This window comes from Alosa sapidissima, chromosome 7, assembly GCF_018492685.1.
Source record: "Alosa sapidissima isolate fAloSap1 chromosome 7, fAloSap1.pri, whole genome shotgun sequence".
Lineage (NCBI taxonomy): Eukaryota > Metazoa > Chordata > Actinopteri > Clupeiformes > Clupeidae > Alosa > Alosa sapidissima.
The window spans coordinates 34,278,818-34,294,897 of record NC_055963.1 but is presented as its reverse complement, the minus strand read 5'-3'; the positions used below and the strand labels follow the sequence as shown (position 1 = coordinate 34,294,897).

Genomic DNA, 16,080 nt, shown 5'->3' with positions numbered 1-16,080 from the left:
TCACCCAAAGCACCCCCCTCCTCCTCCCCTCATGCCCCCCTCATACCACCAAGTCCAGATTTACACCACATGTCCTGCATATAAGCCCTCAGGCCCAAGTGCTCCCCCCAGACAAGCACTGGTGTGTGCAGTTGTCATAAACACAGACACAGCAGACCAGGAGCCTCTTTGAAGTTGCTGCAAAGTGCGTTGCCACGGCGGCGGCGGCGGCGGCACGCCAGTACAGACACGTTGTTCTTCCGCTGCTGCCGTCTGTCATCTTTACCTCAGAGCACATCAGAGTAGCGTTACGTCAGGCCCACTGACAGGACAAACACAGTGGAGTGTGTTCTCTCTAAGCCTGCGGGGCTGCTCTGCTCGGAGGCCACTCTCTGCCAGCGAGTGACTTAGTGCTAGTGACAGATGGATGTGATACGTGCAGGTCGTGAGCTTAAAAAAGCGGTGTGTCGGGCAGGTAGATCAACAAGCACACTGTAGCACACTATAGCAGCACAAACCTGATGGCCAGTGCAGCAGTGCAGAGGTATTGTCTGTGTTTTAGACACTATAGTGTGTATAAAATAAAAACTACAATCAATGTCTACTTCAATGCAATGTTGTACCCAGTGTATTTTATTGCTGATATTACTTTTTGACTGAAAGTGGAAGGATACAAGGATACAAGGAAGTTTATTGTCACATGCATATAGTTACTGGATATAAGAAATGCAGTGAAATTATGTCTGGTATCAGCCTATTTGTGCATTTATGGGGGGGGGGGGGTAAAAAGTGCAGTAGAAGAGGGGTTTAGTAGATTAAGTGACAAGGGCTGCATAAAAAAAGGTGGGGGAGGATTGGGGATGGGGGGGGCGGGGGGGCACCAACAAGGAGCATCCAAGAGCAACAGACGTGCTCCTCTGAGTATAAGTGTTATAAAGTCAAGGCAAGTCACATATCTATGCAGTACATTTATACACATGTATAAACAGCACCAAGGTGCTTCACAGGCAAGGTTAATGAATGTACATGAAAAATGACCCAGACTAAAAGCCTAGAGATGAGAATAAGAAATGAGCCCACCGTCTCAGTGTCTTCCTCTGTGTCAGGCGACCGTGGCCGAGAGACTGAGGCACGCATGCCCTTACTGTGAGGCTGTGTTCGCTACCAAGGTGCGTCTGCAGAAGCACAAGCTGTGGAACCACCCGGAGAGGGTCACCATGGAAACCAAGACTGAATCCAAAGGGCAGGTGCAGAAGGGGCCGGCGAAAGGGAACGCCAAGAAAAGGTGAGGCCTGGGGAAAGACAAGGTGAGGCCTGGGGAAAGACAAGGTGAGGCCTGGGGAAAGACAAACACCATCCTTGTACACATACAAAGTGGAAAAGACAGACAGAAAAGAATGCCAGACCTGACAGTTCCCCTTTTGCGAGGTGGTTTTCCTGACAACAGCTGCCACAGTAACCAGCGGACACCACTGTCCAACTCAGCTTTCCCATCATGCACTGCTGCTAGACAAGGCCATTTTTGCAGACTGGGGAGCACTAGTCATTATTCACGGCCTCATCCTGCACATTACACACACACACACACACACACACACACACACACACACACACACACACACACAAACACACACACACACACACACACACACACACACACACACACACACACACACATCTACCCCCTGTCTCTCTCTATACCTCTCTCTGTCTCTTTCTGTCTCTTCCTATACCCCTCCCTCTCTGTATCTCTCTATACCCCCCCATCTCTCTGACTCTCTTTCTCTCTCTATTGAAAAGGGTTGACTCCTAATTCTCTCTGCTCCACTAAGAATGTGTGTGTTGTGAATTCATTTTCATCACCGTTCGGAACTGGGAAATTGTCACGGCCCTGTGCATTTAAAGTAGTCTGTCACAGTTAATCCCTCCAGCTTTGGGACGCCAGAGCCAGATGCCTTCAAAGGCGGCCGGGCAGGCAGGCAGGCAGGCAGGCAGCGGCTGTGCTCATGCAGACGCCATCACATTGCAGGGAAAATGGAAAGCGCTCAGTGCATAAATTATGGCACTTCTGAGTGTAGAGTTTTATTATTCGTCTTTTCTTTTCTGCCAATGTGTGAAGAGAGTGTTTAGTGTGTGAAGTTCAGAGTGAATTTGTGAGTGTGTGTGTGATGCACAGTTTGTTGAAATGCAGACTGTGTGTGTGTGCGTGCTTGAGTACAGTATGATATATATGTGTGTGTGTGGAGTTGTTACTATGTGAGTGAGTTGTGAGTTTCTCAACTTGGGGTTTTTTTAGGGTGTGAAATGCGTGTGCATGTACAGTATGCTGGTTTAGTTTCAGAATGTGTGTGTGTGTGTGTGTGTATGTGTTGTGCATGTGTAAAGTATTTGTGTTCACATAGGTTTGTAAATGTGTATTTGTATTTGTATCTAAAAGGTATAACAGACAAAGTGGACATTGTTTGTGTGTATCTGTGGGTGCGTGTGTGTGTGTGTGTGTGTGTGTGTGTGTGTGTGTGTGTGTGTGTGTGAGTGTGTGTGTGTGTGTGTGTGTGTGTGTGTGTGTGTGTGTGGGTGGGTGTGTTTGTGTGATTGATTGAATACTCTCTCTCTCTCTCTCCCTCTCTCCCTCATCAGGCCCATGGAGAGTGGCCCTCCGTCCCCCATGTTCATCAAGGTGAAGAAGACTCAGGAGCCATCACAGCCGTCCCAGAACGGAGAGTGTACCGCCACCGCCACCTCCACCGCCTCCACCACCTCACAGAGGCCCGACAGAAAACAGCAGCAACAGCATTCGCAGCCACATCAGCAGCAGCAGCAGCAGCAGCACACACACAGTCACACACACATGCAGACGCACACACACATGCCGCCGCAGCAGCAGGAGCAAGAGCAGGCGTCTTCGTCAGACACCTCACCGAGGACCCCTGGGGGTAGCGAGAGTGACGGGGGCAGTTTGCCCCCGTCCTGTCCGGAGGAGGACCCCGAGAGGACCAGGCACAGTAAGAGTCCCCTTTACGTACACACACAAATACACACACAACCCTCTCGTACCACCAGAAGTGGAAAACTTTAGCTTCTCTCTTTGTTTTGGCTCAGCCTGTGCACTTAACACAAATTAGAATAGATATGTGACAGGACTTACACTTTTTGAAGCTTTCACCTCTGTGTACCGTTGCTGACTGACCCTGCCACATCTTCGCACACACACACACACACACACACACACAGACAGACACACACACACACACACACACACAAACACGCAGCCCTGTCGCACTACCGGGGGTGGAAAACTTCAGCTTCTTTCTGTGCTTTGGTTCTGCCTGTGTACTGAACACAAATTAGAGTAGATATGTGGTAGGACTTTACCTTTCCGAAGCTTTCACCTCTGTGTACCGTTGCTGACTTCAGTCGAGATGGAGGGCTGCACTTTCACACACAGGGCTGGCTGGGTTTGCATAGGGGAGGAGAGAGAGTCCCCAACATGTTCCTGTCCGTTTGCATTGACACTGATATAAACCTGAGGGCATACTGTATGCTCAGGGGGTTCAGTCCTGTATCGTCATTTACATGCATTAATTTAATGTGAACTGATATAGTATATATAGTATATATCAGTATATATTAGTATCAGCCACTAATGGCATGAATAAATAGTAATACAATAGTAATAGGCCTTAGTAATGGTTAACAGTAGTAATAATATAGTAATAGCTGTAGGTGATAGTGAAACTCTAATAGTAGAGAGTTATATTTGACATAAAGATGTGTGCCTAGAGGGTTGTAAAGCAGTGGTGAGGTGTGCTTAGGCAATAAGCCCAGAGGGGTCGTAGTTTACACTGATTTTAGGACAGCTTGGCGTTGATAGGCACGACGCGCAAGCGGAGTTGAGCGGACTCGAGTGGCTTATTGCTTTTCTAAAACGGTTACTACATATATCTGGCAAGATTTCATGAAAAACGGCACAGCAACGAGAAATGTAACGATTTATTCATAGAAAATCGTTCTTCCGCCAAGAAATATATTTCCTCTATCTGAATGGTTGTCGAAACGCAGCTACTCTAACTTTTCTGTAAGTTGTGGTAGGACTTTACACCGGGATCGAACGCGATTCAGCCAATCATAATCAAGGACGGGGAACTATCCGTTTTAGAATATCTGTCATCTCACTTTGAGTGCTTGGGGGAGTGGAAAAGAGCAGTGTAAATACAGTCCATTTATCAACTTGTACTCGCAGTGGAAAGGATCTTCTGACTCACATGCATTTAGTTTAGCTTCCTGTTTGTGGCTGTTTGAGGTTGGCTGATGGTATTGTGCCTTTAACAGCCATGTGGTTAGCATTGTGTGAGTGTGTCTGTGAGTGTGTGTGTGTGTGTGTGTGTATGTGTTTGTGTGTGTCTGTTTGTGTGTGTTTGTGTGTGCATGCTGTTCTGGCTTTGAATGTGTTGCTATTTCTGGCGTATGTTTGGGTAAACACACCTCTCGTCATTAGTCAGCGGTGGGCCCCGCTGTGTGAGCTGCAGCAGGACACAGGGGTGTGTGTGTATGTGTGTGTGTGTGTGTGTGTGTGTGTGTGTGTGTGTGTGTGTGTGTGTGTGTGTGTGTGTGTGTGTGCAGATTAGTAAAAAAAGTGTATGTGCTTGTTTGTGTGTTATAATGTGATGTAGTGTGTGCATGAGAGTGTGTGTGTGTGAGAAAGAGAGCAAGAGAGGTGAGCATTGTTGTGAGTTTGTATGTGCTTGTCTGCGTGTGTGTGTGTCCGTGTGTGTGTGTGTTTCCATGTGTCTGAGTTAGATAGGACACGGAGGTGAAATTTCTGCGTCACCACTATCGCATGGCGTCTCCTGGCACTAGCGATGGGTGCAGAGATGAGAATGTTGCGTGAAGTCCCAGCTCTGACAAAATGAGCCTCAGCCTGGCCAGGATGACAGCTCAGCAGAGGGCTCTCACACACACCAGCCTCACCCCCCCTACACACACACACACACACACACACACACACACACACACACACACACACACACACACAGACCACTGCTGCTGCTCTCTGTGCTGGGTGTCACTCACAGCACGCACGCACACACACACACACACACACACACACACACACACACACACACACATATTCTTACACATTTCACACACACATCACTGTACACACTTCTGTCTCTCTCTCACACGGACACACACATCACATACACATTTGTCTATCTCACACACATACAGTATGTACAGACACATATCACACACACCCACGCACACATATACACATACACATTAAGCACACGCAAACACACACCACAGGAAAACAATTGTAGTGTGAAAGGACTGCAAACGCTTTTCATAACCACAAGTTTTAACATGAGTTCCAAATACAATGGACATGTCTAATACACACACAGTTACCATGTTATGTTATGTTATGTTATGTTATGTTATGTTATGTTATGTTATGTTATGTTAAGGAGTAGAGTAGTTTGTTTGCACCCTGAAACATGATATCCTACTACTTATAACATGTTTACTACTTCTGCATGTGGTGCTCTAAAGATATCCTGATATGTTGTTTTGTTTTTATCCCAAATCACTCTTGTTTGTGTTGCCACTTTCTGTGTCACTTCACCTCTGGCTAGTGCGTTTGTGCAAGTAAAAAGCCAGTGCTTCGGTTGCTAATTATTTTTTTCCCACTTGCCAACCCAAAGGCCCCTTTATGTTGTTTATGTTTTTGATTTACTTTATGATTACTTCCAGTGCTATTATAACCCTTTGTTACTGAGTGTGGCTTTAAATCTAGCTGGATTATTTTATTTTTGAACAGCGATTAAACTTTTGACCGGGTATATTTGTGAGGTTTCAAGTTATGCGGTTTAAATTTACTGACTCGTGCCAACGAATCAGGACTTTTATATTTTTTTCTGATTTTGGTGTGTGCTTGAGAAAGAGAGAAATCAAGGGAGAGAGAGAAAGAGAGAGAGAGAGAGAGAGAGAGAGAGAGAGAGAGAGAGAGAGAGAGAGAGAAAGAGACTGTGTGAGTAAGTGAGTGTTTTAATGTTAAAGAGAGATTTTCTTTGTTTTACATTAAGTCGTTTTCACACCTGGTTTATTTGGAGTAGTTGAATCGGAACCTGGAGCGTCCCCCCCAAAGATTAGTTCAATTGGGTATAATGTGAAAGCAGCAATGGCACCCTGTTTCGGAAAAAAATAAACGGACTGAGACCGGCCGTAGGAGCTGGTCTTGGCTCGTTTCCAATCCAACTGTAGAGTGGTTCGTTATGTAAGCTTGTGCTTAAATTGTTGTACACATTGTACACATTTTGTCCAAAGCCAGCATGATATTCCCTTTGTATCCCCAAATAAAGCTCATCAGCGAGATTGAATGCATTCTGAATAAAAACTGTCCAAAATAAGGGTAGACCAGTTTGCTGACAACTATTGGTTTGGGATAGTGTGCTAACTTGATTTAGCAATGTGCTAAACTGGGCTATTTGATGCTCACATATGGAATGATGAGCAACGTTATCCAGGAAAAGGCTTACTTGGAGTTCTGAAGAATTTAAATGTTTAATTGATATTTGGGCCGATGAAGAGATATCCTGTAGCCTGGGTGCCAGCCGAACTTAGTCTGACAACGTCAGGCTAGATATCCTGGAGACCACACAGAAAAACGCATCTGTGTTTCAAGTGTTAAGGGACTTCGGGATAGTGTCTTCAGACTTCGGGATAGTGTCTTCACCAATCAGAGAACAATTTAATTGCTCGTGGGTTTGTTTGTAGAGAAAAGTTCATCTCACGTGGGGTTGTTTATATCATTTATTCTGTTCTAAATGTTGCCATGTGAACACAAAATGAACTCAGGGACAATGGGAAATAATCTATTCAGTACGTGGTTCGGAACAAAATAGGTATGAAAGTGCCCTTATATATTGAAGAGTTTCTACATCTAAAAAAAAAGAATTCAATATAACCCAGGCAAGTCATGTGGTTGCTTCGACTGAGTGGTGTGATGTTCATGTAATGTGAACTTTATGTATATACGTAACTCAATCAAAGCAACTAGATGAAGTGACTTGGTTATGTGGCGGTTAAGTGTGCTAATCTCATTTTTAGTATCTATCTATCTATCTATCTATCTATCTATCTATCTATCTACAGTATCTATCTATCTATCTATTTATCTATCTATCTATCTATCTATCTATCTATCTGATAGATAGCAGCTTATTTAGCATGGCATGGTGAGGCCTTTTTAAGTGTTTGATCCCTCTTGTATCTTTGTGTCCTTAATGAGCCAGGAAGGAAGCAGAAAACTCCAAAGAAGTTCACTGGAGAGCAGCCCTCCATCTCTGGTACATTTGGACTCAAAGGTAACCCCCCCCCCCCCCCCCCCCAGACACATTTACATTACATTTACATACCTATACATTCACATTTTATACCAGAATTTTACATGCAGAAATACATTATATTTGCATGATACACATTAATTTAGCAGACTGTTTCATCTACTGTAGGCTATACTTTATCTATAATGCACTACGTTTACAGTATATTACAGTACCACCTTACATTCCTGTTTAACTGATCTCATGCAAATAAGAAATTAGGCTATTCCTGTCAACAAGGTGTCTGAAAACAAACTGTGTCCAGCATTATCCCCATTACCTGTGAGGTGATGTGAAGATATTGATTCTTGAAATGGAGCTGTGTGGAGTTTATGGGCTCCATAAGTAGGAAGACAGCCTCACAGTAAAACGCTGGAGCCCTGACAGGATGGCCTCTCAGCGTGTTGTTCCAGTCGGTAACATCCTGTAGGCCTGGCCCTGTGTGTGAATCAGCATCTTTTTTACAGCCGCTGTTCACTGTTTAAGAGTGTGTTTGAACCCCTAAGGTACTGTGGGATCTGTGTATCCCTCTTGGAAAAAAGATTAGCACATGCAACTTAGCCCACTCAAGTCACCTTGCTGCTACGCTATGTTATGTGAAAGTGACGTGTCAACTTCCTAAAGTTATTGCACCGTCATGAGTTGAGAAAATTAATTCATAAGATGAATTCACTGGGTTATGTTGTGCTTGTTAATCCTTTTTTTAAACAGTGCAGTTAGGCAATGATCAAATCTAGTGATGACAGAAACAGCCTATTTTCTATTGTTTGCTGGGTTCTAGCAGTGGAATATATAACACTACAGTACTAGCGTCACACTAGAGATCAGAGAGCAGAGTGTTCAATTTTGGAGTCGAAGTTTGTTTGAAGACAACACTCACTAATGTCAGTTCATGGCCCAGTAATATTTTAGACACGCTGAAGAATCAAACAAAGCTCTTAGATTCTAAACAGGGTTGGATGACCAAAGGAACAACAAGGGCACTCGTGGCTGCACATCAAAAGCTCATCATCACTTAGCAACCACACAGAACTGTGGATGTCTGGGTGCTGTTTTACAGATCACCCCTTCGCTCTTCTTGCAAGTCCTCTGTTTGTGTCAGGGTTGATCCAGCTTTTCAAATGATCGGGGAATATGAAACTGAGGTGGGTGGGTGGGTGTTATCAGATGGCAACTTCAAAGCGCCCTCGTGCCATCTGGTTTTGATTGGGCTCTTTTTCCCTGGTGTGGTAATCGCTCCTCCCTGGTAAAAGGGTGATTACAGAGGTGTTTAATTTCCTGCCACAGCAAAGAGACCATGGTGACTCACGCTGAACAACAATGTGTTTGCCCTTTCACTGTGTGTCTTTCTGTGTGCGTGTGTACAGTATGTACTTATGTATCCATTAATTAGTATCCCCTTGGGGATCAATAAAGTATCTATCTATCTATCTATCTATGTATATATACTCTTCTGATCCCGTGAGGGAAATTTGGTCTCTGCATTTATCCCAATCCGTGAATTAGTGAAACACACTCAGCACACAGTGAGGTAAAGCACACACTAATCCCGGCGCAGTGAGCTGCCTACAACAACAGCGGCGCTCGGGGAGCAGTGAGGGGTTAGGTGCCTTGCTCAAGGGCACTTCAGCCGTGCCTACTGGTTGGGGTTCGAACTGGCAACCCTCCGGTAACAAGTCTGAAGCGCTAACCAGTAGGCCACGGCTGCCCCCTAATTATGACACCGCACTAGCAACACACACACACACATGCAGGCACACGGACACACACACACACACAGATAAACACACACACACACACACACACACTGCGGTACATCTAGTTAAAGGAAAATTCCGGTGTGATATTGACCTAAAGTGTGTTGAAACATGATACCAAGTGTGAACGTACAGTATGTCTCATAGCTCATCTCGGCTTGTCCCCTGCACTCATAAATCTTGCGCCAGTTAGCCTAAGCTACCAACAGCTTTCCGATGGGGGTGCCTCGGACATCGGCCTAGCCATGCAAATAGATCACTGTTTTACACCATTTACGGGGCTCCAAAGTAGCTCCATACTTCATTGGTAGACTTCCGAGGGCCTTGACATTTAAAACGAGACATTGAGAACTTTGAAAAAGCACTGGTAGTTTATTTACAAGATGATTTATACAGACAGTACCTTCTGGATGTTTACCGTTCGCCGCCATCTTGAATTTAGTCACGATAATTCGAGCGACAAATACGAATGAACAGGTATGATAAGGGATCAGATTCCAAAAATAATTCCGTGGAAATGCATGGATTGTAATTAATGTACATACCTGTTTGTGTGGATGTTGGCATTTGTTTGTGTGCGTGCGTGTGTGTGTGTGTGTGTGTGTGTGTGTGTGTGGGGGTGTGTGTGTGTGTGTGTGTGTGTGGGTGGGTGGGTGTGTGTGTGTGCATCTGTGTGTGCACATGCATATGTGTGTCTATGTGTATGGGCACATATATGTTTGTGTGTGTGGTTGTGTGTGTGTGGTTGTGTGTGTGCGTGTGACTTGTCTGATCACATGTACTCACACTCATATAGGGATGAATAAAGTGGAGGAGAAGCTGAAAGCTGGGCGGGCAAAGAGGCCAGAGGGAGGCCTGTTCAACGAGGAGCCCCCAAGGAAGCTCCAAGCCCCAGCCTCATCTAGGAGAGAGACCCCTCAACCTCCAGCCTCAGGTGGGTGGGCCCACACCACACAGCCTCTCTCAGCACCACCCCAGAGCAGGCCAGGGAACCAAGAGTTACGAAACCCATGCAAACCAGACAAGGTCTGCTGGTTCTTCATTGTGATTGGCTAAGTAGCATTTGATGTGGTTGTAAAGAGTTCCACTGTGCATTGTGCCTAGCAACACCCCTTCTCTGTTCTAAAATGACTGTAAACCACGGCCCTGTGACAGTCATTGCTTACATTTAGCCCTCGTGGTTGTATCACATTAATATCTGGAGTGACCAATGATCAGAAATGAAGATAACTTCCGAACTAGTATTGTTGAACTTGTTCTTTTGTACTGTTTTTTTGTCACTTTTTCAACTGACTGACAGGTTTTGAGAGTTGAAAAGCTCCATCTTGACACATTAATATAAGGGGCTACCATACTCTCATTAGTCATGAGAAGTGTAGATATCTGTTATTTCAAGTGGGTTGCTGTTGAGCTTTTACTTTTGTTCTAGTTCTAATAAACTTTTAGTTTTACTTTACTTTTAATTGATTCTGACAAGATTTTACAGAAATCGCCTTTAATTCCCAGTACGCCGAGACAAACAGACAGACAGAGAGACAGTCAGGCAGCGATGCTTAAAAGTTGAGATAGTGGTGAAAAGTTCCTGAACCATTTGTGTCTCTAGTTCCACTGAGTTCTGATGGATCCAAACAATTATCCGTATGCACAGATCCTCAGCTTTTTAGTGTCATACATCACCATGTAATAGGATTGGTCAAAGCAGCATTTCTTGATCAGTTCTGTTCATGTGCATCGGATCTAACTTTGCACATAAAACCACATATGTAACTGTGTTTTGCACAGTAAAAAATGTTAAAAGCTCAGAAACAAGTCAGAAACAGCAGATTGACATTTCAGTGGATATAAAATGATTTAAATGCACTTCTTAATGTATAGGTCACTTATCATAGCAATACATAAAACACCATAATCCATATTCTACTGATGACCACCTGTCTAAAATTGCCCTATCTGCCTCCTTTGTGCCCCCCTCTGCCTCCTCTGTGCAACCCCCCCCCCCCCCCCCCCCCCCCTTGCCCTCGCTGTGCCCATCTGCAGGCCCCCCAGCAGATGCACAGTGGCACAGTGCCATCTCTGAGCGGGGAGAGGTGGTGTGCCCCACCTGCTCTGTGGTCACCAGGAAGACCGTGTCTGGCCTGAAGAAGCACATGGAGATCTGTCAGAAGGTGAGCAGGAGGAGATCCCATCTAATCTAATCTATTCTAATCTGAGCTAATGTAATCTGATCTAATCTAAGATATCCACAGAAAAGGCCAGAAGAGACAGGATGCATAGTGTGCAGAGAGAAAGAACTGATGTACGTAGACAGAAGGTTTCCGTTAAGGTTTCTGTTAGCTTTAAGTACAATTTTACAAAGGGCTAAACAGTTGTAAAAAAACGAGTAATGGAAACAAAAAAGTATTGCAAAAAAGTTTATACACTTGCATTAAGTGGTTTGTTAAGTTGATAAAGCAATACTTTTCTAAATTCAAATGGAAATACATTTTTTTCACATTTAAGTGAGTCACATGACATGAAGAGACAGAATTATTCTTACAGTTGCTAACTATGAATACTAAATATAACATCCAACATATAATCTATTTAGTTAGTTATGGAACATTGGATGACAGTTTAAAGAAGCATCCAACGAGTTTCTATTTGTAAAATCAGCACACAGAAAATGAGCACCATAGATATCTATGATCAGCACCATAGATATATATACAGTACGTAGATGCCACATTATATATATCTATGATCAGCACACACCTGACATCACAATGGCTAAGATCACAGGAGGTGAGACCTGTTCCACTGACCATGTTCCACTGAGGACAGTTGATAAATCACACTCACCGAACTCAGCAGGGAGGTCAGCCAGGATATCCTTTTCCTCACTAAAGATTTCCATGATTTTACCCGCAAAGCCTCTCAGAAAAGAGCCACACACAGCATACCATCACCCAAACCCCTCCCTCAGCTGACTGATTGGTTGTTAAAAAAACACTCTTGGCCAATCCAGCGCTTTTCCATCAAGCTTTTCCACTGCTTTCAATCTCTGTGAGATCTGAGAGGACATGTTGACTGCTTAGCATCTGGCTAGTCCTCTTACTCTGTGGTCTCAACTTGAACGTGAGGCCCAAGTTTGTGTCTAAATCTGTCAAGCACTGGATTAGTTTTCGTAGGGGAATTATTTCCTTCACTGAGTTCAGGTCACCAAGCATTGATGATAGCTGCAAAAGTCATTCCTGTATTGATGTTGTGCCATGGCAGAGACTCGCTATAGCCGTGGGAATTGTCTCCAGACAGCGTTGGGGAAAGACAGGAATAAGAAGAGGCTAAAATGAACAACAACAACAAACAACCAAAACAACAAATGTTTTTTTCCCACTGAACATGTGGTGTGGTGTGGTGTGTGTGGTGTGCTGTGGTGTGGTGGGGGTTAGTTTCAGACAAGCCTCAGGCACCTGAGTGTAATACACAGACACCATCCTGCTCATCTCCAGACACACAGGCAGACACACACACACACACACATGCACGTGCCCAAACACACACACACACACACACAGTCTGCTGCAGTGCATCTGGTCTCATAGCTAACGCATTCCCAGCCACGGCATAGCAGCTGTCATAACCATTTGTGGTCGCCTCTTTATCCATCACATGTAATTCATTTATTCAGTTTGAGGATTTTGTTTCTCAACTACGAATGACTGAAGCCGCCTACGCTCCTAAATAGTCTCAGGACGCCATGTGTTCTTCTCACACTGCACATAGCCTCCTCTGACTAGAGATAACATCTGTTTTTGCTTCCACCCCTACCACCCCCCCCCCCCCCCCCCCCCCCACACACACACACACACACACACACACACACACACACACACACACACACTCCACTTCAATCCACTGTACATAAATGTACTCCCACTCAGCTTTAGTGTATGCCAAGCTCAAGTTGCGCTTATCTCCAAGGTAATATATATATATATATATATATACATATATATATATACTGTATATACACACACACTAGGCGTGTGTTACTTTCAAGCTGATTCAGGATTTGTCTTGGCGTAGCACCAGCTGTGATTTCAACTCTTATTTTGTAGTCTTCATCTCTTCTTTTTTTCTTCCCTTTCCCACTGAAACTCTACACTCCCCTCTGCCTCCTGAGCCACTCGGCTGTTTACGTGTGGCCCGACCGCAGAGCTCTCCTGGGTGGAGAGGGATTCAGGCATGCAATTAGCCACCTCACTCTCTCAGGACCCCTGGCTGGAGGAGAGAGGATCTTGGGGGGGTGGGCGGGAGGGGGGGCTGGGGACCCATTAGATGGAGTCTATTGATTGGCCAGCTCTGGGAGTGGAGAGACACGACACACAGAGAGACAGAGAGAGAGAGAGACTGGAAGTTCTGGAAAGAGGCCGAGATTGGAGGAGAGTGTCAATGTGGGGGGGTTGAGTGGAGATGGGGGAGGGGGGTCTTTATGGATCCTGGCCCCCTGGTTTCATGACTCTATAAAAGTGACAGGAGTGCTATTAAGGGGTCTAATCGATCAGTCATGTTATTGCCAGGGTCACGTGTAACCACATACCCACACACACACACAAACTACCAACACCACCGGTAGCCTACCCCCACTGCTTCCCATTTAAACATTTGCCAATCTTATTGCCGCCCCGTTTGCCCTAGTCTGCAATCCTAGCCACCGGGCACAGCCATTGATTTTGGTGTTTGATTTTATAAACGCTTTGAAACGACGCTCCCTCCTGCGAAAATAAAGTGACATTAGCCACTAGCCGCTAGCCCCTTTCCCTCTTCCCCCCTCGGCTTTTCTGCACCAGTTAGTCCATCTCATCTTTCAGCTCTGTGGGGCCCTGCGGCCTCCTCCTGTGCTCAGTGCAGTGCGGCGCAAGGCATGACAACGCAATGCAACGCAACGCAACGCTGATGTGTGTTGCCTTGGGTTGCATCATTCGGTGCCTTGCGGGACTACTGGCAGACTAAAGCCATGCGAGTGCTGTGCTGAGGGGCTGTGTGGTATGTGTGTGTGTGTGTGTGTGTGTGTGTGTGTGTGTGTGTGTTTTAGCAACTGTTGCAATGCAGTGTCGAGCCCACACATTGCCCACCGTGAGTCACATGCAGGACGGAGCCTCTCACAGGCACTGCCAGTTATCAGGGTATCATCACCCAGAGAGAGGGAGAGAGAGAGAGGCAGAAAAAAGAGGGAAGATGAGAAGACAGAGAGTGAGACAGACAGAGAGACAGAGAGATAGAGATATTGACATAGCCATCAGAGCCATTTTTTTTAATGTCCGGCACGGACTCCCATTCTTGGGAATTTAGACCAGACAAGTTCAGCTCAGGACACTGCTCTGCATCCAGTACAGTATGTGCATCCAGTATACTGTAGCAGTGTTGTTGCTGACTTCCCAGCTCAGCTCAGCTTGAGAGTCCACTCTAACAGTCTGGACTGGTCTGCCCACTAGAGAGGGGGGAGAGGGGCGAGAAGGAGGACAGACTCTGATTGGAGCACCTCTGCTGATGTTCAGGTCTTGTAAGAAATAGAGCCCAGACTCAGGATGCAGATGCTGTTATTGGGATGGTGTTACCATCCCAACCACAGGAAGTACACAAGTATGATGGCCCTGACAGCTGACCATTTGACCTCTGACCTTTGCCCCACAGCTCCAGGATGCCCTGAAGTGTCAGCAGTGCCAGAAGCAGTTCAGGTCTAAAGCCGGACTCAATTACCACACCATGGCTGAGCACAGCAACAAGGTAAAACCCCCCGAACACTAGTCAAGTCTGTGTTTCCTGGCACATAACGCAGGTCTGTGAGTTCACCCACAAGCAGAGAGGAGTCTTAGGGCACGCTCAGACGCGCTTGTAAAACACGAGGCGCGCTATGTTTTCATAAAAACACAAACCACGTTGGCCGCTTTTCCGCATTGAGTTCAACTTTTTTTTCAATTCGAGTCACCGGTAACAAACTTTGCTCACAGACCTTTGTAAAAAAATCCGAGGCACGGCATGCGCACAAAACGTGAGGCACTCTGCGGTGAATGGCCATACGAAACAACATAAAAAAGGATCTCACTGCAAAAACCGCGTCCTGCCTGATCGTGGCCTCACACTCCCTTCACATTTGAATCATGTTCATGTATCAGGTAAAAACAATGTGGAACAATTTGTAGATCACGCTCAAAGTAGCCAGGTAAAGCTCGGCATGTGAAGAAGGTCTGTGAGCAAAGTTTGTTACCAGTAATTCATTTTCTCTTGAATATCACTTGAATGCCAATTGAATGTCACCCACAACACAGTCATACTAGTTTGTGAATGCCTCAATTATAGGATAAAAAAATCAAGTGCATATGCATGTGTTTTTGTGCTTACCTCAACAAACATAATTGACTGAGACACAATGTTGGATGAACTAATGGTATACAGATAAATGATGATGACAGAAATATATACTGTACAATAACTTGGTACTCGTATGCAACTCATGGTATTTTTCCGAGTTTGTAATGAAACACACAGACATCCTCAAGTGTTACAGTCATAGTGCTCGCTGTTTTTATGGCCAGCAGCACGTACATGTAGTGTCATTTTACGCAAGTTTTCAGTACCGACTGGTAATATTAGCCATTTTGGGGTGGCCAGTTTCCCCCATGGCTATCTCATTTGACATGTTTGCCCTGCAACTGCTGAGGTAGAGCGGCATGCTGTGGACCAGATGGCCTCAGCCAAAGCAAGAGGCGAGAGCATAATGGATCACGCTTAGGTGGGGTGGCTGGGTGGAGGAATCTGGGTGAAGATGAAAACAAAATGCCTGGCCAGTATTGTGCTACTGAGATACTGAGTCTATTCTTCAGCATCTATATTGGGCTTAATACAATTACCGGTAAAACATGTCAATCTGTATTGTTCAGTCTTGTGTGCGAGGGGATAAAAATGACAGTGGTATCAAT

The 16,080-nt window shown here is 45.3% G+C and overlaps 1 protein-coding gene across 4 annotated transcripts in view; it reads left to right on the top strand.

Annotated features, from left to right (window-relative positions):
• The window catches only part of znf512b (zinc finger protein 512B), a 51,471-nt gene that overhangs the window by 23,831 nt on the left and 11,560 nt on the right, over positions 1 to 16,080 (top strand). For 2 of the 4 annotated variants that reach the window (XM_042099620.1, XM_042099622.1), the window contains 6 exons: positions 1,086 to 1,264; positions 2,617 to 2,981; positions 7,269 to 7,346; positions 9,918 to 10,055; positions 11,159 to 11,286; positions 14,795 to 14,887. In XM_042099620.1, the coding sequence (XP_041955554.1) occupies positions 1,086 to 1,264; positions 2,617 to 2,981; positions 7,269 to 7,346; positions 9,918 to 10,055; positions 11,159 to 11,286; positions 14,795 to 14,887 (981 nt within the window). The remainder of the gene's footprint in view (positions 1 to 1,085; positions 1,265 to 2,616; positions 2,982 to 7,268; positions 7,347 to 9,917; positions 10,056 to 11,158; positions 11,287 to 14,794; positions 14,888 to 16,080) is intronic. The other 2 variants (XM_042099623.1, XM_042099621.1) reach the window with 2 other exon arrangements.